At 46.0% G+C, this 21,902-nt stretch overlaps 1 protein-coding gene across 4 annotated transcripts in view; it reads left to right on the top strand.

Moving 5' to 3' along the window:
- The window catches only part of PLEKHA2 (pleckstrin homology domain containing A2), a 251,324-nt gene extending 230,417 nt beyond the window's left edge, over positions 1-20,907 (top strand). For all 4 annotated transcript variants that reach the window (XM_063931609.1, XM_063931606.1, XM_063931607.1 and 1 more), the window contains 2 exons: positions 2,803-2,880; positions 20,115-20,907. In XM_063931609.1, the coding sequence (XP_063787679.1) occupies positions 2,803-2,880; positions 20,115-20,429 (393 nt within the window). In that variant the 3' untranslated portion in view covers positions 20,430-20,907. The remainder of the gene's footprint in view (positions 1-2,802; positions 2,881-20,114) is intronic.
- Positions 20,908-21,902: the final 995 nt, after the last annotated feature.

Raw genomic sequence — 21,902 nt, 5'->3', positions numbered from 1 at the left:
TGGATGCTGGGTGCCCGTCCCAAGTGCGGACTCTCTGCAATACATGTATATAGTTATTGCTTAACTAAAGGGTTATTGTTATGAGCCATCTGTTACTGAGGCTCAGTTGTTGTTCATACTGTTAACTGGGTATGGTTATCACGAGTTGTACGGTGTGATTGGTGTGGCTGGTATGAGTCTTACCCTGGATTCCAAATCCTTTCCTTGTTGTGTCAGCTCTTTCGGGCACAGTTTCCTTAACTGAGGTCTGGAGGAGGGGCATAGAGGGAGGAGCCAGTGCACACCAGATAGTACCTAATCTTTCTTTTAGAGTGCCCAGTCTCCTGCGGAGCCCGTCTATTCCCCATGGTCCTTACGGAGTTCCCAGCATCCACTACGGACTACGAGAAATAGAATTACCGGTGAGTAAATTCTTATTTATTCCCAAACCAGTCTTTCCTACTACCCAATGCTATTTTTCAGCAGGAACATAGGGGCAGATGTATTAAGTGGAAGGTAATAACGCACCAACAATCAGCTCCTAACTGTAATTTTTCAAACCGGAAATGATTGGCTGGTGCGTTATTACCATCCACTTATCACTGCTTTATCACTTCTCTAGGCTTAATACATCTGCCTGCCAATTATTGAATCTCTCATTAAGGGGTCTATTCATGAAGCAGTAAAATGAGTGGAGAAGTGAGCCAGTGGAGAAGTTGCCTAGGGCAACCAATCAGCTGCTCTGTATAATTTTATAGTATGCAAATTATAAATGTTACGTCAATGCTGATTGGTTGCCATGGGCAACTTCTTCACTGGCTCACTTCTCCACAGTTTTCACTGCTTCATGAATTAACCCCTAAATATGACAATCAGGAACTAGGGGGCAGAAGTATTAAGCCTGGTGAAGTGATTCATTTTTCAAACGGGAGTTAGGAGCTGACTGGCTGGTGCAATATCACCTTCCACTTTATCACTTCACCAGGCGTAATAAATCTGCCCCTGGGTTCCTGAACCAATTTTGAGTGCCTTCTTTTCTAAAATCTATAATCTCTATATATTTATAACTTTTTTTAATAGCTCCACCCCGAGACCCGTAGTTCCTGAACCTATTTTTCCAGAAAAATAGTACTGGCGCTAGCTGTCTAACTCCGCGTTTTTACCATAGCTGCAGACTCTATGGCAGCTATTCAAATGTTTATGACGTGGGGCACGAGAACTTTATTTCAGCTCACTACCGCAGGGGGTGGCAAGCTGAAATGCGCGAAAATTGACCCGTTTGGGCACAAAAATGGGACTTTTCGCATCCCACCCATTTGTTTAGTCGGGTTTTGCCGCTTTACGCAGCTAAACCCAACTGACATGGGCGCGATCAGCACAATGTGAGGGAACAATTGAATATTGCCCCGCGATCTCCCATCACTTTAGACGGGAGATCATGCGTGAGTAAACAATTGAATTCCGCCGTATATTTGATCTCAGTGCATTAAGCTCTGCAAATGTTGTACAATGCTAAGAGCTTACCCTCTGAGCTTCAACTCAATGGGGGAAATTCAATTGTTTGAAAAGTCAGTTGGGTGTCTGTATTTTCCTGTCTATTAGATAGGAAAAAACAGACACACAACTGACTTTTCAAACAATTGAATATCCCCCCATATTTTATAAGGACTATAATAGAGACTTCATATAATTCTCCCTGTGAGCCTGTTAGCACATATTGGGGGTAATTCCAAGTTGATCGCAGCAGGAATTTTGTTAGCAGTTGGGCAAAACCATGTGCACTGCAGGGGGGAGGGGGGGGGGGGGGGGCAGATGTAACATGTGCAGAGAGAGTTAGATTTGGGTGTGGTGTGGTGTTCAATTTGCAATCTAATTTGCAGTGTAAAAATAAAGCAGCCAGTATTTACCCTGCACAGAAACAAAATAACCCACCCAAATCTAACTCTCTCTGCACATGTTATATCTGCCTCCCCTGCAGTGCACATGGTTTTGCCCAACTGCTAACAAAATTCCTGCTGCGATCAACTTGGAATTACCCCAATTGCCAGGGCCCATGTAATAGTTATGAAATGAGATGTCCAGAACAAGCCCATGTTCCTTCCCTTAACAGACAGCGAAGTGTAGAAACGTCTTTAGGTCTAATATTGGATGTTTCTCTTGGCTGACCTTAGCTGTTATTGGGAGAGTTCCTTTTAAAAAAACAAAACAAAACAAAAAAATGTAAATGGAAACGAGGGATATTTAGCGTAATTCCGGCATATTATTTAATTCATTTCTGGAGCCACATGAAGACTTTGATGACAGGATTTGACCACAGCAAATAGAGGCTGTTCTGTATATCAGTGACATCAGTCCTGGCGCACTGGTCTCACACGTACCTTCTTTTCTTGTCACATGCTCCTGTAGTGATAACCTGCAGATATGATGCTTGTGACAGCAGGTCAGGCACAGGGGAGGTAACCCCACCATTGCAGCTCATGCATTATACTGTCATCCGCGAAGGCATGTTATACAGGAAGGCATGTCATACATGTTAGCATGTTATACAGTGGTGCTTGAAAGTTTGTGAACTCTTCAGTCCTAAAAGTAGATAAAGAGAACCAAATCAAACAAATTAGACGTGCTCATTTTTTATTTTTATTTTTGGAGGAAAATGATCTAATAGCACATATCTGTGAGTAAGTATGTGACCCTATGTGAAGATTGGCCTCATTCAAATTTGATTTGAGAAAGTGGTAATAATAAATACAGTCAATTCATTGTTTATTGCATCCTAATAGAACCATATATAACATATGTGCTTACACTTTTCTATTCTCATAGGCTGACAGTCCTCGGGAGATGGATAGCTGGATAAAAGCCATTAATGCTGCCGTACAGACCTTCAGGACACGCTGTCGGGTATATATAGATATATATATATATTTGATATTTCACTCCTGACTGCACAGAGAAGGGACTATTCTGAACAGAATTCAGCAAAAATTTTTATGCGTATGGAAATGTCCAATTCAGAAAGAAGTACCTAAACGGGCAGTATCCCATTAGGGTTCAGGAGGCTGTTAATCTGGTTCCTTAAAAGGTGTAGAAACAAAATTACAGTAAAGATCTTCTAGAACTTTACTACCGCCTAAATGTGCAGTTCTAATTAGATTCCCAGTGAATACCGTTTAGTTCTAAAATAGCAACGTTATGTGTAAATTACGATAATGCACGTCTAATTACTGTTCAGTCAATCTCATTACTAATCAACCAGTAATAACATGTTGGAAAAAAATATTTGGTTGTGTAGAAAAATACCACCCCTGAGGAAGTGGCCATAGACGAAACACGTTGGGTGAACACTCTGTCATTGTTACACAAATGTGTCATATTGGTTCATTTTTTTTCTTGAAAAAAATTAATACTCACAGTTTATGTGAATTGTTTGAACTTTGTTTTATGGATATCAAATTGTTTTAAAAGCATATATGTTAAATAATTTTTGAGTGTGCTCAGGAAAACTGAGGGGAAAAAAAGGAATCAATAAGCAAACTCGTGTCACTTATAGGGTATTTCCCACTTAATCTATTGGGTGAGAATTCATTTTCCACACATCATTAATAGAGCACTCCCCGAAAATAACCATTAATTAATCTGTTTAAACCAAAGGCCCAAACTGGCAAGGGGCTATTTTTGGGGTAGCTGCCAAGAATAATCAAAAAGTTAACAACTCATCTATTCATTATAGCACTATAAGATAGAAATAGTAAGATCTCTTTTGAGATTGCGTTATTAAGTGCTTGTATTAGCGCATTGAGGTATCGTACATATATATATATATATATATATATATAGTACTGTATATATATTTATATGTCTTTCTTAGAATACATGGTTAAAAAAGACTGTCAAGACCTAAAATAATATAACAGGCTTCCCACAAACAAAGGGACGTTTGCCTTCTCTCAGTATCAATGAAACATGGCACTAGCTGCACGGCAGTATTAATGCCATATATGACTACAATACAGAAAGACAACAGACCACACCCCCTGACCAAATTACATAATGATGTCATACAGAGTGGGCGGGAGGCTGTATAGGCTGCATTGTACATGTCTAAATGACGGCGCAGGCAGGGCTGCAGCAGTCATATTGTGAGCAGTTACCGACAACCTGCAATCCAGAAGACAGGTTGTGGGGCAGAGAGGGTGCTGCACCCCGGCTCCTGCGCTCTGTGACGACACTACTCGCACACCCCTATGGCCCTGTCTGTGTGTATTTAGCAAACAAAAGCATGATGAGTTTCCATTGATTGGAAAAAGCACTCGCATTGATTGCCTTTCAGACCCTCCCTCAAACAGCAGAAGCATTTCTATTTATATAGTGCCACCATATATTACAAAGTACTGTATAGAGAATAGACGTAATTCACACCAGTATCTGACTGTCCCATTGGAGCTTCTAGACCAGTAATGGGGAACATACTTGCCTACCTGATCCTCTCCGTGAGGGAGAAAAAGCTCTATTCCTGGACTTTCCTGGTAATGTATGATTGCCATCCCCTGTGGTGAAACACCTTTCTTATCAACTAACTAGCTCACCACAGGTGATGACAATCATACATTACCGGGAAAGTCCAGGAATAGAGCTTTTTCTCCCTCACGGAGAGGGTCAGGTAGGCAAGTATGATGGGGAACCTTCAGCCCTTCAGCTGGTGCTGAACTACACATACCAGCATGCCCTGCAACAGGGCATGCTGGGATGTGTAGTTCAACAACAGCTGGAGGGCCAAAGGTTCCCCATCCCTGTTCTAGACTAAGAGGGGAGATGTACTAAGCCTTGGAGAGAGATCAAGTCGACAGAGATAAAGTACCAGCCTGTCAGCTCCTAACTGTCGTGTTACAGAGGGAAAAAAATGAAAATTGTAATAAATATCACTAAGGGGGTGCATAAAACAATTAACAATGTAAAAATAAATGTAAAAATTTATTTATTCACTAAATGATATAAAACATCACAATACACAATAATAAAAATTCCATTTCACTATTGACAGTTGTAAACCTAAACGATATTGTTCAAAAACGAGAGGGAAATATCCCATAAAAAGCCCAGCTCCAATAATAACCAGTGTTTGCAGTAATGCCGAATATCCCTTTTATCTGGATCCTTATTAGCAGTCCCTTTAGCACAAATGTGTTGCCGTAGTAGTGTTCCTAAGGGCAGAGGGCAGATTGGTCTCTTATTTCGCACTGCGCTGTGGTCCACCCTTACGCTGATGTCACAATAAGAGGCGGGCAGGTCTCTGGCTATAGTGCTATGCTCAGCTCTGTCCCCGGTGAGCCCTTAATCGCCGTAGCGGACAGGAGAGAAGAATAGTGAATGTCTCTCTTACCCTCCTCCTTGGTGCCTCTTATGACCGATCCTTTAAATGCGGTATATGAGTAGGCACTTGCAGTCTTTTTCCAGGGGATATATGGCAACGGTAGATGCTAGAATCAAGTGGGCTAAGGAACCTTTTCCGTCTGGGGGAGGAGTCACGACACAGGGGGGAGGAGCTAGGCCAGCGGGATAGTTCCTCTACTATCCACGCCACCAACTATTACCTTTAGTAATCACCGAGCCCGAAGCGTGGCGAGCGAAGCGTGGCGAGCGAAGCGAGCCCGCGAGGGTACTTTTCAGGTACCCTGTTCGGCCGTAGCTCCTCCCCCATGTGACGTGTCTCCTCCCCTAGATACGTCAGAAGGTCCCTTCTGCCACTCCGATATAGAACCAACCATATGGCAACGCTGTCCTTAAATGAGGTGCGTGGATAGAGTCCTTTAAAGTTGTCCTAACATGTTTCTCCGTCCATGTAAAGGGGACGGTTTCATCAGAGGATATACTCAGGAGTCAAGGGAACCTTATTTAAAGCACAAATGTCTAATCACAATCCTAATGAACTAATCAGGAATCTCTAGCAGTGGTGGAATACCCTTTTAGATGCTGTCATTAGTGTAAGCGCCAGCACCTTCTTTTGTCATGTTACAGGCTGTGTTTGAAAAATGACAGGAGCTCAGTGGCTGGTAATTTATCTCTGTCCACTGTATCTCTCTCCAAGGCTTAGTACATCTGCTGCTAAATTCCCTAACTCACACACTAAGGCTCACTTTGGGGGTCATTCCGAGTTGTTCGCTCTCTGCCGATTTTCGCTATGTTGCGATTAGTTGCAAATTGTGCATTCACAAGGCACGCAGGGCGCATGCGCTTAGTTATTTAACACAAAACTTAGCTGTTTTGCTGTGGCTTCTGCGGCGCTTTTCAGTCGCACTGCTGTTCGGTAAATGATTGACGGGAAAGGGGCGTTTCTGGGCGGCAACTCAGCGTTTTCCCCGGCGTTTGCTAAAAAACGCAGGCGTGTCAGGGGAAAACATGGGAGTGTCTGGAGAAACGGGGGAGTGGCTGGCCGAACGCAGGGCGTGTTTGTGACGTCAAACCAGGAACTAAACGGACTGAGCTGATCGCAATTCGTGAGTAGGTCTGGAGCTACTCAGAAACTGCTAAGAATTATTTATTAGCAATTCTGCTAATCTTTCGTTCGCAATTCTGCTAAGCTAAGATACACTCCCAGAGGGCGGCAGCCTAGCGTGTGCAATGCTGCTAAAAGCAGCTGGCGAGCGAACAACTCGGAATGAGGGCCCTTGTTAGAATCCAGTAAAGCTACCTCGCCTGTATACTTGCCAACTTTATGTGCTCTCTGGGAGAAGAACAGCTTTGGAGGCAGGACCGTCTCTCCACGTCATTAGGCCTTACCCCTGTCGTGCCAAAATGCTGTGATTCAATAGTCCGTGGGATGGGGGTGGGTCTGAAATAATGCAAATTGCATTACTTAGCCCGACTCCTTCCTACAGTCCCAAGATTTCCCATATTATCTCCCTATCCTGCCCACTTTATTAGGAAGTGGCAGGATGCGTGCGATCTACCTACTCTTTTGGAGTCTCCTGCAGCTTCCAGGAGAGTAGGTATGTATGATACTTTGTAGGGTGGAAGGAAAGCGGAGTTCATGGAGAAAACTCTCTCTCTCTCTCTCTCACACACACACACACACACACACACACACACACACACACACACGGAAACATACAAACTCCATCCAAATTCCATATCTTGAATGGAACTCATGGCCCCAGTGCCGTGAAGTAGAAATGCTAACCACTGTGCCACTGTGGTGCACATCTATATCTTCCAAGAATGTCACTGTGCAAAAAGAGTCATGGTCACAAGATGAGGACCCCGCATAGCTGAGGTTATGGCCGTGTCATGTTGCAGGATGCCATATTCAGAGGGACATGCTTTGTGCTCCCAACTCCCTACCACTCCCTTCCCTTTAGAACATGTCTGCACTGCTGGACAGACGCGGAAACACGGTCTTCTGGCTATGAACGAGAATCACCTCCCAACAGAACAAAAGTCCTAAATGATTAGGGTGGTGGGACCATCCCCTAAAATGAGGGCTGACATTTAGGATGTACAAGCTTCTCATAAGGCTGCAAAATTTGTTGAAATAGGTGGAGCAGGGGTTGAGGAGGCGGCGACTCATAAGTGAGAAAAGTAGGGACTGTAACTGTGAGTTTTATTTATGTATTCCCTGTGTAAAGCGTATCTGTATCGCTGCTTTTTCAGCTTAATGCAGAGGTTCTCACACATGGTCCTCAAGGCACCCCAACAGTCCTGGTTTTAAGTATATCCATGGCTCAGCACAGATGTTTAAATCGAATTGGCTGAGGTGCTAATTAAGTCACCTGTGGTCAAGCATGGTTATCCTTAAAACCTGGACCGTTGGGGCACCTTAAGGACCGCGTCTGAGAACCTCTGGCTTAATAAATAGACTGCTATGAGGTAGAACATCTCTAAAGCAACCTTTCTACACATCAGTCTGCAGCTCCCAGCTCCGGAGCACACTACTGAAGTACATCAGGAAGTTCATTTTAATAGATTTTTAATATCCTCTAAAATATAAATTTGTCATACATATGTTTCATATTTTTAAGGCGTTTGAACATTCTTCCTTCACACCTAAAATAAGACTGAGATTTCACAAGATTACATTATCAACTTTCCATGCAGAAAAACACGATTTAGCAATTTGAGGTTTGGCATTCCAGCCAGATGCGTATAATACTGTCAGCATAATTGGTAATAAATCTGTGTAATGTATCTCTTCTCATAGTGACTGGCACAGGTTTAAAAGTCCCTGTCAGCTTTTTGCATAACCTTTCTACTAAATATTTCAAAGCATAATGTTAGCATGTATTTAAACTGTACAATAATTTAATCATGCAAGGCAATAATTAACTTTTATTATTTTAATTTATTAAATAAATAAATAAATAAATAAAACAAATAGGGGTATATTCGCCCGTTTTTTAATTCGACACAATTCGACCGGCGAATTCCGGCAAGTGGGTGCAGGAATTCAACATATTCAATAAAAAACGGATTCGACAGTCCCGCTGTCGAAAAACGGCCGATTTGACGGATTTTGATCCGATTTTTAAAAAAATGGAAAAAACGGTAAAAACCCCGAAAAAAAATTGCGTGGGGTCCCCCCTCCAAAGCATAACCAGCCTCGGGCTCTTCGAGCCGGTCCTGGTTCTAAAAATCCGGGGGGGAAAATGACAGGGGATCCCCCGTATTTTTAAAACCAGCACCGGGCTCTGCGCCTGGTGCTGGTGCAAAAAATACGGGGGACAAAAAGTGTAGGGGTCCCCCGTATTTTTTACACCAGCATCGGGCTCCACTAGCTAGACAGATAATGCCACAGTCGGGGGTCACTTTTATACAGCGCCCTGCGGCCGTGGCATTAAATATCCAACTAGTCACCCCTGGCCGGGGTACCCTGGGGGAGTGGGAACCCCTTCAATCAAGGGGCCCCCCCCCCAGCCACCCAAGGGCCAGGGGTGAAGCCCGAGGCTGTCCCCCCCCCCATCCAAGGGCTGCGGATGGGGGGCTGATAGCCTTGAGAAAATTGCAAGAATATTGTTTTTTCCAGTAGTACTACAAGTCCAAGCAAGCCTCCCCCGCAAGCTGGTACTTGGAGAACCACAAGTACCAGCATGCGGGAGAAAAACGGGCCCGCTGGTACCTGTAGTTCTACTGGAAAAAAAATACCCAAATAAAAACAGGACACGCACACCTTGAAAGTACAACTTTATTTCACACATGTCGACACACACACATACTTACCTATGTTGACACGACGTTCGGTCCACTTGTCCAAGTAGAATCCACGTGTACCTGTGAATAAAATTATACTCACCTCAATCCAGTGTCCGGATCTTTTAAAATAATCCTCGTACTTGGCAAAAAAAAAAAACAGAACACCCGGACCAAACGGACTGAGAGGGGTCCCATGTTTACACATGGGACCCCTTTCCACGAATGCCGGGGCCCCACGTGACTGCTGTCACAGAAAGGTCCCTTCAGCCAATCAGGAAGCGCTACTTCGTGGCACTCACCTGATTGGCTGTATGCGCGTCTGCTGGCAGACAGTGCATCGCACAGCTCCCTCCATTAGTTTCAATGGTGGGAACTTTGCCGTCAGCGGTGGAGTTACCCGCGGTCAGCCGCTGACCGCGGGTGACCTCACCGCTGACCGCAAAGTTCCCACCATTGAATATAATGGAGAGGCTTTGCGATGCGCTGTCTGACAGCTCAGACGCGCATAGCCAATCAGCAGAGTGCCAGGACGTTGCGCTCGCTGATTGGCTGAAGAGACCTTTCTGTGACAGCAGTCACGTGGGGTCTCTGCATCCGGGGAAAGGGGTCCCATGTGTAAACATGGGACCCCTTTCAGTACGTTTGGTCCGGGTGTTCGTTTTTTTTTTTTTTTTTTGCCAAGTACGTGGATTTTAATCTGGACACTGGATCAGGTGAGTATAATTTTATTCACAGGTACACGTGGATTCTACTTGGACAAGTGGACAGAGGTCGGCGTGTGAACATAGTTAAGTATGTATGTGTCGACATGTGTGAAATAAAGTTTTACTATCACAGTGTGCGTGTCCTGTTTTTATTTGGGTATTTTTTTCCAGTAGAACTACAGGTACCAGCGGGCCCATTTTTCTCCCGCATGCTGGTACTTGTGGTTCTCCAAGTACCAGCTTGCGGAGGAGGCTTGCTGGGACTTGTAGTACTACTGGAAAAAACAATATTATTGCAATTTTCTCAAGGTTATCAGCCCCCCATCCGCAGCCCTTGGATGGGGGGGGACAGCCTCGGGCTTCACCCCTGGCCCTTGGGTGGCTGGGGGACGACGACCCCTTGATTGAAGGGGTCCCCACTCCCAATGCCACGGCCGCAGGGCGCTGTATAAAAGTGACCCCCGGCTGTGGCATTATCTGTCCAGCTAGTGGAGCCCGATGCTGGTGTAAAAAATACGGGGGACCCCTACTCTTTTTGTCCCCCGTATTTTTTGCACCAGCACCAGGCGCAGAGCCCGGTGCTGGTTTTAAAAATACGGGGGATCCCCTGTCATTTTCCCCCCCGGATTTTTAGAACCAGGACCGGCTCGAAGAGCCCGAGGCTGGTTATGCTTAGGAGGGGGGACCCCACGCAATTTTTTTTCAGATTTTTACCATTCCATTTAAAAAAAATAAAAAAATTAAAATAATAATATTTTAAAAAATATATAAATAATACTTGTGCCTCCAAAAAAGACAAACCAAGTACCTAATCCCTTCTAATATAAATAGATATGCTATTACCAATAAAAAAACACACCAAAAAAAACATGTTTTACTTTTTTTTTATTAGATTCCGCCACCAAAGTGGCGGATTGAAAATGACGAATTTACTGTCTAAAAGCACTGTTGTCGAATTTCCAAACTTCAATTGAATATACTTTTTTCGAATTGCCGCATTTGTACCATTGCAGAAATGTCGAATTTGACAAATGTCGAATTTCAAAAAGTCGAATTTGGAAAGTCCGTTTTTTTGACGGAAAGTACTGAATTGCATTGTCGAATTTTTTTTTTTTGGGCGAAAATGTCCCGTTTTTCGACATTTTCAGGAATTCGACCGCAATTGCATATACCCCATAGACTACAGTTACAAAACTCATCAATCATTTTGGGTACTAATTCTTTTGTTTTGGGCTTTGGGCCTAATTCAGACGTGATCGCAGCGGCAAAATTGTTCTCTAATTGAGCAAAACCATGTGCACTGCAGGCAGAGCCGGATTAAGGGGGGTGCCAAGGGGGTCAGTACCCCTGGGCCCCCCTGGCATAAGGGGCCCCCCAGCCGAAGCTGCTCTGCACCGCTCTGGTGCTGCTGTTCCCTCTGCCCTGTATCAGCCGCTGACCCGTGGGGAGGGAGCCACATGAAACAGCGGCGAGCGGGACATCACACACCTGCTGGCAGCTCGGAATCCTCCCTCCCCAGCAGCCGGGAGTCTTCTCCTCCCTGCTGCAGCGTGGAGCTGGGGTGGGGGGGGGGGGGGGGAAGAGAGAGAGAATAGGGGGGTGGCCCAAATGTTTTTTTGTTTTCAATGCCCGCTGTCCGGCCCTACGGCAGGCTTTCGGAGCTCCGCCCCCCTGTAGCTGTATACCGCGATTTGGGGGTCGGAGCAGAGGGGGAGGAGCTAATATGAGATCATTGTTATAGATTCACGTCATATTGGCTCCGCCCCCTCCCCGGCGACCCGCGAATCGCGGCATTTTTGCCGTGGGGGCGGGGCCTAATGGTGAACTGTGTCCCTGGCACCCAGCAATATCTCCTGGCTGTGGCATCCTCAGTCCTCACCCCTTTACTCAGGGCAGGCTTCCATGTAAGTGTGTGCACAGTTTGTGCTCTATATATGTATACTGTATGTATGTGTATATATGTTCTATTAGTGTATACAGTATGTATATGTGTATATTTTCTATGTGTGTGTATGTGTTTTATGTGTATGTTATGTATTTGTGTGTATGTGGGGGTATGAGTTCTATGTAACGTGTGTGTGTGCGTGTGTGTGTATATATATATATATATATATATATATATGCTGCGGACGGATCGGCACTCACCTAGCTGGTGATTACATGCTCCGGTGCCCTCTGGAGATCCATTTTCATAGGCGACTCTGTTCCAATCAGCGGCACTCGGAGACTTGTAGAATATCATAAAACGTGCTTTAATAAATCATGGTGATTGTCACCATGACTTATTAAAGCACGTTTTATGATATTCTACAAGTCTCCGAGTGCCGCTGATTGGAACAGAGTCACATATATATATATATATATATATATATATATAAATTTACAAAATCGATTGGCCGCCACTCCCTCTCCTTAATCAGCAGCCGTGGTTCTCTTTACACTGCCTTCACATAACCTCCAATAGTATGGCACTCAGCGGGCTTCTTAATCACATATCACAAACGCCAGCTAGTTCAGCAACGTTTCGGGTTTTATTTACCCTTTTGTCGTATATGTGCTGTTTGACAAAGGGTAAATAAAACCCAAAACGTTGCTGAACTAGCTGGCGTTTGTGATATGTGATTAAGAAGCCCACTGAGTGACATACTTTTGGAGTATATATATATATATATATATATATATATATAATGGTCGAAGTGGGGCGGTATACAAAATGAGGAAATTAAAGTGCAGCAGGAGGCGAAGGAAGTGGCCATCCTGCTGCACATGTTGCTCCACGTCCCTGCACGGCAGCCAGCGGCTGTGTACAGCGCTGTACTAGCTCACAGCCGCCCACCGCCAGCCACTCACGGCAGCCAGCCTCCCACCGTTCACCACCGCCAGCCACCCGCCGCTCACCCGCAACAAATGTGGTAATGTTCCCCTGCTGTCACCTCTCTCCCTGTCGTTACCTTCCCTGTCCCTACTGTCACTCTCTCTCTCCCAGCTGTCACTGTCGTCACTCTCTCTCTCCCTGCTGTCACTGTCGTCACTCTCTCTCTCTCCCTGCTGTCACTGTCGTCACTCTCTCTCCCTGTCGTTACTCTCTCTCCCTGTCGTCACTCTCTTTCCCTGCTGTCACAATTTCAGCTCATTCAGTGTGCTACAATGTGAATTTCGGCTCATTCAGTGTGCTACAATGTGAATTTCGGCTCATTCAGTGTGCTACAATGTGAATTTCGGCTCATTCAGTGTGCTACAATGTGAGTTTCGGCTCATTCAGTGTGCTACAATGTGAATTTCGGCTCATTCAGTGTGCTACAATGTGAATTTTGGCTCATTCAGTGTGCTACAATGTGAATTTCGGCTCATTCAGTGTGCTACAATGTGAGTTTCGGCTCATTCAGTGTGCTTCAATGTGAATTTCGGCTCATTCAGTGTGCTACAATGTGAATTTCGGCTCATTCAGTGTGCTACACTGTGAATTTCGGCTCATTCAGTGTGCTACAATGTGAATTTCGGCTCATTCAGTGTGCTACAATGTGAATTTTGGCTCATTCAGTGTGCTACAATGTGAATTTCGGCTCATTCAGTGTGCTACAATGTGAGTTTCGGCTCATTCAGTGTGCTTCAATGTGAATTTCGGCTCATTCAGTGTGCTACAATGTGAATTTCGGCTCATTCAGTGTGCTACACTGTGAATTTCGGCTCATTCAGTGTGCTAGAATGTGAATTTCAGCTCATTCAGTGTGCTACAATGTGAATTTTGGTTCATTCAGTGTGCTACAATGTGAATTTTGGCTCATTCAGTGTGCTACAATGTGAATTTCGGCTCATTCAGTGTGCTACAATGTGAGTTTCGGCTCATTCAGTGTGCTTCAATGTGAATTTCGGCTCATTCAGTGTGCTAGAATGTGAATTTCGGCTCATTCAGTGTGCTACAATGTGAATTTTGGTTCATTCAGTGTGCTAGAATGTGGATTTCGGCTCATTCGGTGTGCTACAATGTGAATTTTGGTTCATTCTGTGTGCTATAATGTGGATTTCGGCTCATTCAGTGTGCTACAATGTGAATTTTGGTTCATTCAGTGTGCTACAATGTGAATTTCGGCTCATTCAGTGTGCTACAATGTGAATTTTGGTTCATTCAGTGTGCTAGAATGTGGATTTCGGCTCATTCAGTGTGCTACAATGTGAATTTCGGCTCATTCAGTGTGCTATAATGTGAATTTCGGCTCATACCGTGTGCTATAATGTGAATTTCAGCTCGTACCGTGTGCTATTAAGGTGAAAGGGGCACCAGTACTAGATAGTTTAAGGGGTTCTACTACACTGGTCACGCCCCCTTTTGTGTTACCCCCCCCTTTTTGTGTGACCGCACCCCCTGCGCGTGCATAATTGTGTCCTTGACTTTTGCATACCTTCACTTCAAAATTTCCACCTCGACCACTGTATCTATCTATCTATCTATCTATCTATATATATATATACACACACACACACACACACACACACACACACACACACACACACACACACGCGTGCGTGCATCAAAGGAAACCCCCTTCCGAATCCTGCTTTTGCCCCTGCGGATGGTGGTTGCTGGTGGGGGGCCCCCTGTCTTGGGTGCCCTGGGCCCCCCAAGGGCTTAATCCGGCCCTGACTGCAGGTGGTGCAGATATAACAATTGCAGAGAGAGATAGATTTGGGTGGGTTATATTGTTTCTGTGCAGGGTAAATACTGGCTGCTTTATTTTACACTGCAATTTACATTTCATTTCACACCCCACCCAAATCTAACTCTGTCTACACATGTTATAGTTGCCCCACCTTTAGTGATCATGGTTTTGCCCATTAGAGAACAATTTTGCTGTTGCGATCAGGTCTGAATTAGGCCCTTTGTTGGGGGTGAAATTATTGTTTAAAGATTGCAAGGTAGGAACCAAGGCCAAAGTCTCCTGACTTTGGCCATCTTCACAGTGCTATGGGAGATGTACTTCTGTGAATCCTGTTCAAAGAAGCCCCTGCTGTTGCTCTTCTGGTTCTCACTATGTAGGCCTCTAAAGCCGAGTACACACTGAAGTGGTAACAGGACGATTTGCTGTTTCGTGAAGAATCGCTAAGTGTTTTGCATGCTCCCGTGGTGACAGGCAATGTCGTCCGGTTGGCCATGATGCATGGCTAACTGGACAATATGGCATGCGACCTGGTTTGTGCTAATGAACGACGGATCGTTATGTTGTTACGTCGTTCATTAAATAGTGTAGTGTGTGCCGGCAATCAGACTCAAGGGAAATTGTCCCTGAAATCAGCCAATTTGCCGGTCGCTACAGTATTTACCCGGCTTAAGGGTCTCTCTATTGGCACCTCATCATGCAAGTAGTCAGCAGGACACCTGCAGTGTTGGGCTCCTGGATTTCTGCTTGGTTGAGATGTTAACAATGGGACCCACTTGCTGACAATATAACACATACTTCTGTATCTGAGCACTTCCTAATTTGGGTGAAATCATGCTCCTAGCTAACCAGCACCTCCTGTGACATATGCCGACAGTTTCTGTAGTTCACTCCAACTCACAATAACTCTTTTCAGTTAGCATGGTACAGATCACAGCAGAGCCTAGAACAGGGGTGGTCAACCAGTCACAGGAAAAGAGCCAGAAAAGATATGTAGTTAAGGGCAAGAGCCACTATCATGCGCGCGGCGAAGTTGCAAGCATAAATGGGGGCGTGGCCTAGTTGTTACAAAGCCACACCCCATTTTTGTGCGCACACCTTTCAGTATGACGTTTGTAGGAGTATGACCTTGTGTCATAACCCTGTTTTTAGTCATGTTGTACCGTGCCACATACATATAATGCCCCAGTACAGTGCCACATACATATAAAAACGCCAAAAAATGGATGTCTCCACAGTGCCAGATACATATATGCCCCCACAGTGCCAGATACACATATGTCCCCACAGTGCCAGATACATATATGTCCCCAGTGCCAGATACACATGCCCCCAGTGCCAGATACACATGCCCCCAGTGCCAGATACACATGCCCCCACAGTGCCAGATACACATGCCCCCACAGTGCCAGATACATATATGCCTCACAGTGCCAGGTACATATATGCCCCCACTGTACCAGATATGCCCCTAGTGCCAGATACATAAATACCCCCAGTGCCAGATACATATATGCCCCCAGTGCCAGATACAAATGTCCCCACAGTGCCAGATATACCCCCAGTGCCAGATACACATGTCCCCTCAGTGCCAGATATGCCCCCAGTGCCAGATACACATGTCCCCACAGTGCCAGATATGCCCCCAGTGCCAGATGCATATGTCCCCACAGTGCCAGATATACCCCCAGTGCAGATACACATGTCCCACAGTGCCAGATATGCCCCCAGTGCCAGATACACATATCCCACAGTGCCAGATATGCCCCCAGTGCCAGATGCACATGTCCCCACAGTGCCAGATATACCCCCAGTGCCAGATACACATGTCCCACAGTGCCAGATATGCCCCCAGTGCCAGATACATATATGCCCCCACAGTGCCAGATACATATATGCTCCCAGTTCCAGATATGCCCCCAGTGCCAGATACATATATGCCCCCACAGTGCCAGATACATATATGCTCCCAGTTCCAGATATGCCCCCAGTGCCAGATACATATATGCCCCACAGTGCCAGATACATATATGCCCCACAGTGCCAGATACATATATGCCCCACAGTGCCAGATATGCATGTACCCACAGCACCAGATACATATATGCCCCCACAGTGCCAGATATGCATGTACCCACAGCACCAGATACATATATGCCCCCACAGTGCCAGATATGCCCCCAGTGCCAGATACAGATATGCGCCCAGTGCCAGATATGCCTCCAGTACCAGATATGCCCCCAGTGCCAGATACATAAATGCCCCCAGTGCCAGATACACATGTCCCCACACTGCCAGATATGCCCCCAGTGCCAGATACAGATATACACCCAGTGCCAGATTTGATATGCCCCCCAGTGCCAGATACAGTTATGCCCCCAGTGCCAGATACACATGTCCCCACAGTGCCAGATATGCCCCCAGTGCCAGATACACATGTCCCTATAGTGCCAGTGTGCAGCTCACCGCGCTATAGTGCCTCTCCTGCCCCTCGATCTCCGGCGGCGGTGCGGGTGTCTATTTGCAATTAGGCGCCGGTCCGTGAGCCAATCATGGCTCGTGGTCCGGCAACCAATCAGGAACCTAGCTGCCAGCTCTGATTGGCTCATGGGACGGCGCTGAATTGATGATAGACACTGAGGGGCAGGAGAGGCGCACACTGTGCTCTCCTCCCCTCACAGCAGCAGCGCCGCGCGGTGAGCAGCACCTGGAGAGGGTGGGGGGAGGTGGAGGGAGGGGGTGGGAGACAGGGGGGGACGGGAGACGTGTGTGTCGGGCAGCGGTGGCCGTGAGCTGACCGAGCCGCATGCGGAGGATGGAGGAGCCGCATGCGGCTCGAGAGCCACGGGTTGGCCACAGCTGGCCTAGAAGAACTAACCTGGTGACTTTTAGGAACAGTTTCAATGCTATAACATGGTATGGTTATAAAATGGTATCTATGGTTTAATACATTACTAGCAGTACCATATACAATTGTTTATACTGCTGAAAGGGAATGCCAAGTGGTTGGGTGAAGCAGGGATGTGGCCTAATTTCCCCAGTTTCCATTTGAAAATGTTGCTAGTTATGGTTTGTTATACCTCCTGGTAGCATTCTTAATGCATACCTCCTAACATGACCCATTTTCAGGAGGAACGAAGTGCTCTGCTCCTGGGCTCCTCTCTTAATATATGATTAGTGAAACCAGTGTTATACTAGTTAATTGATAAGAAAGCATTTCAACATAGGTGATTGCAATCCTAAACTAAGAGGGAAGTCCAGGTAGAGAGCATTTTGTTCTTTCTGGAGAGGGTCATGTTGGGAGGTATGTTAATGGCAGCAGCGCCGTAACTACCTGTGTGCCAGGTGTGCCTGGCACACAGCGCAGTTACCCTGAGAGGCGCACGGCCAGCGGCTTGTTATGAGTCAAATTGACTCATTACAAGCCGCCAGTTTCTTGCCATGCGCCGCGCTGGAGGAGAGCAGCAGCGCCGGAGGCAGAGAAAAAGGAGGAGGGAGGGGGACTGGAGCTGCAGCAGCGCTATGTCATTGGTAGTAGCGCCACTGCAGCACTCCCCTCTCCTTCCGTATTGGCTGCCCGGCGCTGCTGTGAATGCTGGGATGCGGTTCCCTCATCCCAGCATTCACAGCGGCGGGCAGCCAATACGGAAGGAGAGGGAGCTGCTGCAGCGGCGATACTACCAATGACATAGCGCTGCTGCAGCTCAAGTCCCCCTCCCTCCTCCTCCTTCTCCCCTGCGGCTGCCCGGGATCTCTGCCAGCACGAGGAGCCTGACTGCCAGCGAGGAGAGATGGTAAGTATATATAAATCTCTCTCTCTTTCTTTCTTTCTCTCTCTCTTTCTTTCTCTCTCTCTTCTGCCACAATGTGTAAAAAGGGGGACGCTGTCTGCCGTAATGTGTAAAAAGGGGGACACTGTCTGCCGCAATGTGTAATAAGAGGACGCTGTCTGCCGTAATGTGTATAAAGGGGGACGCTGTCTGCCGTAATGTGTAAAAAGGGGGACGCTGTCTGCCGTAATGTGTAAAAAAGGGGGACTGTCTGCCGTAAAGTGTAAAAATGGGATGCTGTCTGCCGTAATGTGTAAAAAGGGGGACGCTGTCTGCCATAATGTGTAAAAAGGGGGACGCTGTCTGCCATAATGTGTAATAAGAGGACGCTATCTGCCGTAATGTGTATAAAGGGGGGCGCTGTCTGCCGTAATGTGTGTAAAGGGGGGCGCTGTCTGCCGTAATGTGTAAAAAAGGGGACGCTGTTTGCCGTAATGTGTAAAAAGGGGGACGCTGTTTGCCGTAATGTGTAAAAAGGGGGACTGTCTGCCATAATGTGTAAAAAGGGGGACTGTCTGCCATACAGTGTAAAAAGGGGATGCTGTCTGCCGTAATGTGTAAAAAGGGGGACTGTCTGCCGTAATGTGTAAAAAGGGGGACTGTCTGCCATACAGTGTAAAAAGGGGATGCTGTCTGCCGTAATGTGTAAAAAGGGGGACTGTCTGCCATACAGTGTAAAAAGGGGATGCTGTCTGCCGTAATGTGTAAAAAGGGGGACTGTCTGCCGTAATGTGTAAAAAGGGGATGCTGTCTGCCGTAATGTGTAATAGGGGCTCTACCTGGTGTAGTGGCGCTACTGTGCAGCGTAATTTGAATAATGGAGACTACTGTGCACCGTAGTATGAATTGGTATTATTTTGTGGCATGCCCCTTCCCCATGAAGCCACGCCCCTATATATTTTTCACGCGTCTGCGGCGCGCACTGCCCCTATCTTGCATGGGGGGGGGGGGGGGGGGGGGGGGGGCGCCAATGCTGTTTCTTGCACACAGCGCTAAAATGCCTAGCTAGTTACGGCACTGAATGGCAGTAATATGCATGTAAATGGCATTTCATTAGCAACCCTTGTTTCTAGTATCACCATTTAAACTACTGTTGTTGGCGTTTGCTGACGTCATGGTAGTGTTCAGTTTGCATTCCAGTTTTCACAATACATCTGGTTCTATCAATAGGGGTGTAGCGCAGTTACAGTACTGTACATTGCTCCAAGTGAACGCCAAATGTTAGTACCAAACACTAATGTAACGCTAGCGAGTGTCTGGCATGAGCAGAGTATTGTAGCTCCTGTAAAAAATACATTAATGTGATTTCACCTTTTGCTATTTTCAGGTGTCTCTTTAGTTAATACTACAATTTTTCTATTTTTTTTTTATAATGAACAAAATGTGATATCCCTATTATGAACAGGCTAAATTCATCAATCACAAAACATTATATAGCATATTAGATGATTAAAGTTATACATTTCTCTCCCCATCCTTCTATAAGTCTGATGTTGTATGTTGAACCTTCTGCAATATTCTCTATACAGGGCTGTCTGGATGATTGTGCAGGTGGGTGACATGCCAGGATTCCTAGGAAAATAGTGGGCGTTGCCCCATCCGACGCACTATTTAGTCAGGGGCTCATATAAATGTACCTTCTTCCCTCCCCCCAAACATAGCACGGATCTGATAATTCATCAAAGCTTTCGAAAACTAGTTCTGCAGATGGATGAGTAATACAGTGAGATGGAAATACTATAACTTTTTTCTTCTTCCGACAGGAATCTTTTGGACGCACCATGTCTTTAAACCGTGCCTCCACGCCAGTTTCCGCCCCAGCCTCCGTCCACTCCCTGCCCCACTGTGATGCCAAGCGGCTACTGGAAAAGAGTACATCAGTGAAGTCCTCCTGGCAGCCCTGGACCCCAGTACCCAAATATGAAACAGAGCTGTCTGGAGCAGTGACATTGGGAGGCTCTAGTGAATATGCTGAAGGGTTGGTCAGAGCCAGGCACATGTCTGAGCCCCAACGGCTGAGCAACAATCCATTTCCATTCAGTCTAGATGACACAAACATCCGTACGTCAGATGTGTGACCAAGTCACAGCTCATGTAACTTTGGTGCACATGGGGAACAATCCTGCACATACAGACTGCATCACCATATACTGCAGTATTCTTATTCCCAGGCCATGGCTGCACCATTATGCAGTATTCATTTTTCTTAGGAGAGCTTCAAATAAGAAAGCTTTATTGAATGTTACAGCCTTAACTGGGCATTTGACTGTGAAATAGTGTCATTTCTCTTTTTGTGTTTGGACTAAATATCAGAAATAATAACTGGCGGCCATATTAATTAACCACTGCTATATCTTGTACGGTTTGGTGCATATGATGAGTGGACAATGGTGTATATATACCCTTTGGTTTACAGAGTGTCTTGTGCTTAGCGTGATATTTCTTCTCACGCTATTCAGAGTTAGGCTGAAGGGCATGGGTTTCCAACCATTGTCCGCAAGGCACACTAATACTGCTTTCAGATTGCTAATGCCGGGTCGCACCCGGAAATTGGAAACGGGTCCTTCCCGGGTGCGACCCGGCATTAGACCCTGAGAACTGGCTTCGGTTGGGTTGCCAATGGGGCCGGGGACCGCGGCATCATTGGGGGTGGGTGCGACGCTAGGAGATGAGATCATCTCTGCGCCGCCTCTCCCTATGCTGTGAACGGGTACCGGGTCGAATCGACCCCGGAAACTCGTTCACACTGCATCTGACCCGATAATAGCCCGGGAATAACCCTTCTTTATTCCCGGGTCAGACGACCCGGGAATTCGGGAGTGACCCTTTCACACTGCACAGCGACCCGCGTCGACCCGGCAATATACCGGGTCGATACCAGGTTATTTGTGTGGTGTGAAAGGGGTATTAGGGGTAAATTTACTAAAGGTTCTAAAAATTTAAATTGATGGTGTAGTAACTAATCAAATTCTCTCATTTCTCTATTGCGTCCTAGAGAATGATAGACAGAATCTAATTGGTTGCTATGGGCAACATCACCACTTTTCATTTTTAGAACCTGTAGTAAATTTACCCCTACCATTCCAGGTTTTAAGGATAGCCATACTTGAGCACAGGTGACTTAATTAGTACATCCATTATTTTGAGTTAACCATCTGTGCTCAAGCATGGATATCACTAACTCCTGGACAGTTCCATACCTCCCAACATGACCCTCTCCAGGAGGGACAGAATGCTCTGCTCCTGGACTTTTCTCTTAATTTATGATTGCCATCACCTGTTTGGAACAGGTTAATAATATATAAGAAAGGTGTTTCACCACAGGTGATGGCAATCATACATTAGGTGGGAAGTCCAGGAGCAGAGCACTGTGTCCCTCCTGGAGAGGGTCATGTTGGGAGGTATGCTGTTAGTGTGCCTTGAGGGCCGAGTTTGGGAAACCCTGGCGTAGAGCTTTGATGTTAATGTAATAACTGTAACAGAATGATAAATGTGAATCCAGTAATAAAGCAGAATGTTGTAATATTAGTATGTGTTTCACGAATTGCAGA

Source organism: Pseudophryne corroboree, chromosome 6, assembly GCF_028390025.1.
Source record: "Pseudophryne corroboree isolate aPseCor3 chromosome 6, aPseCor3.hap2, whole genome shotgun sequence".
NCBI lineage: Eukaryota > Metazoa > Chordata > Amphibia > Anura > Myobatrachidae > Pseudophryne > Pseudophryne corroboree.
The sequence above is the reverse complement of the archived record's forward strand: the minus strand, read 5'-3'. Positions and strand labels throughout refer to the sequence as shown.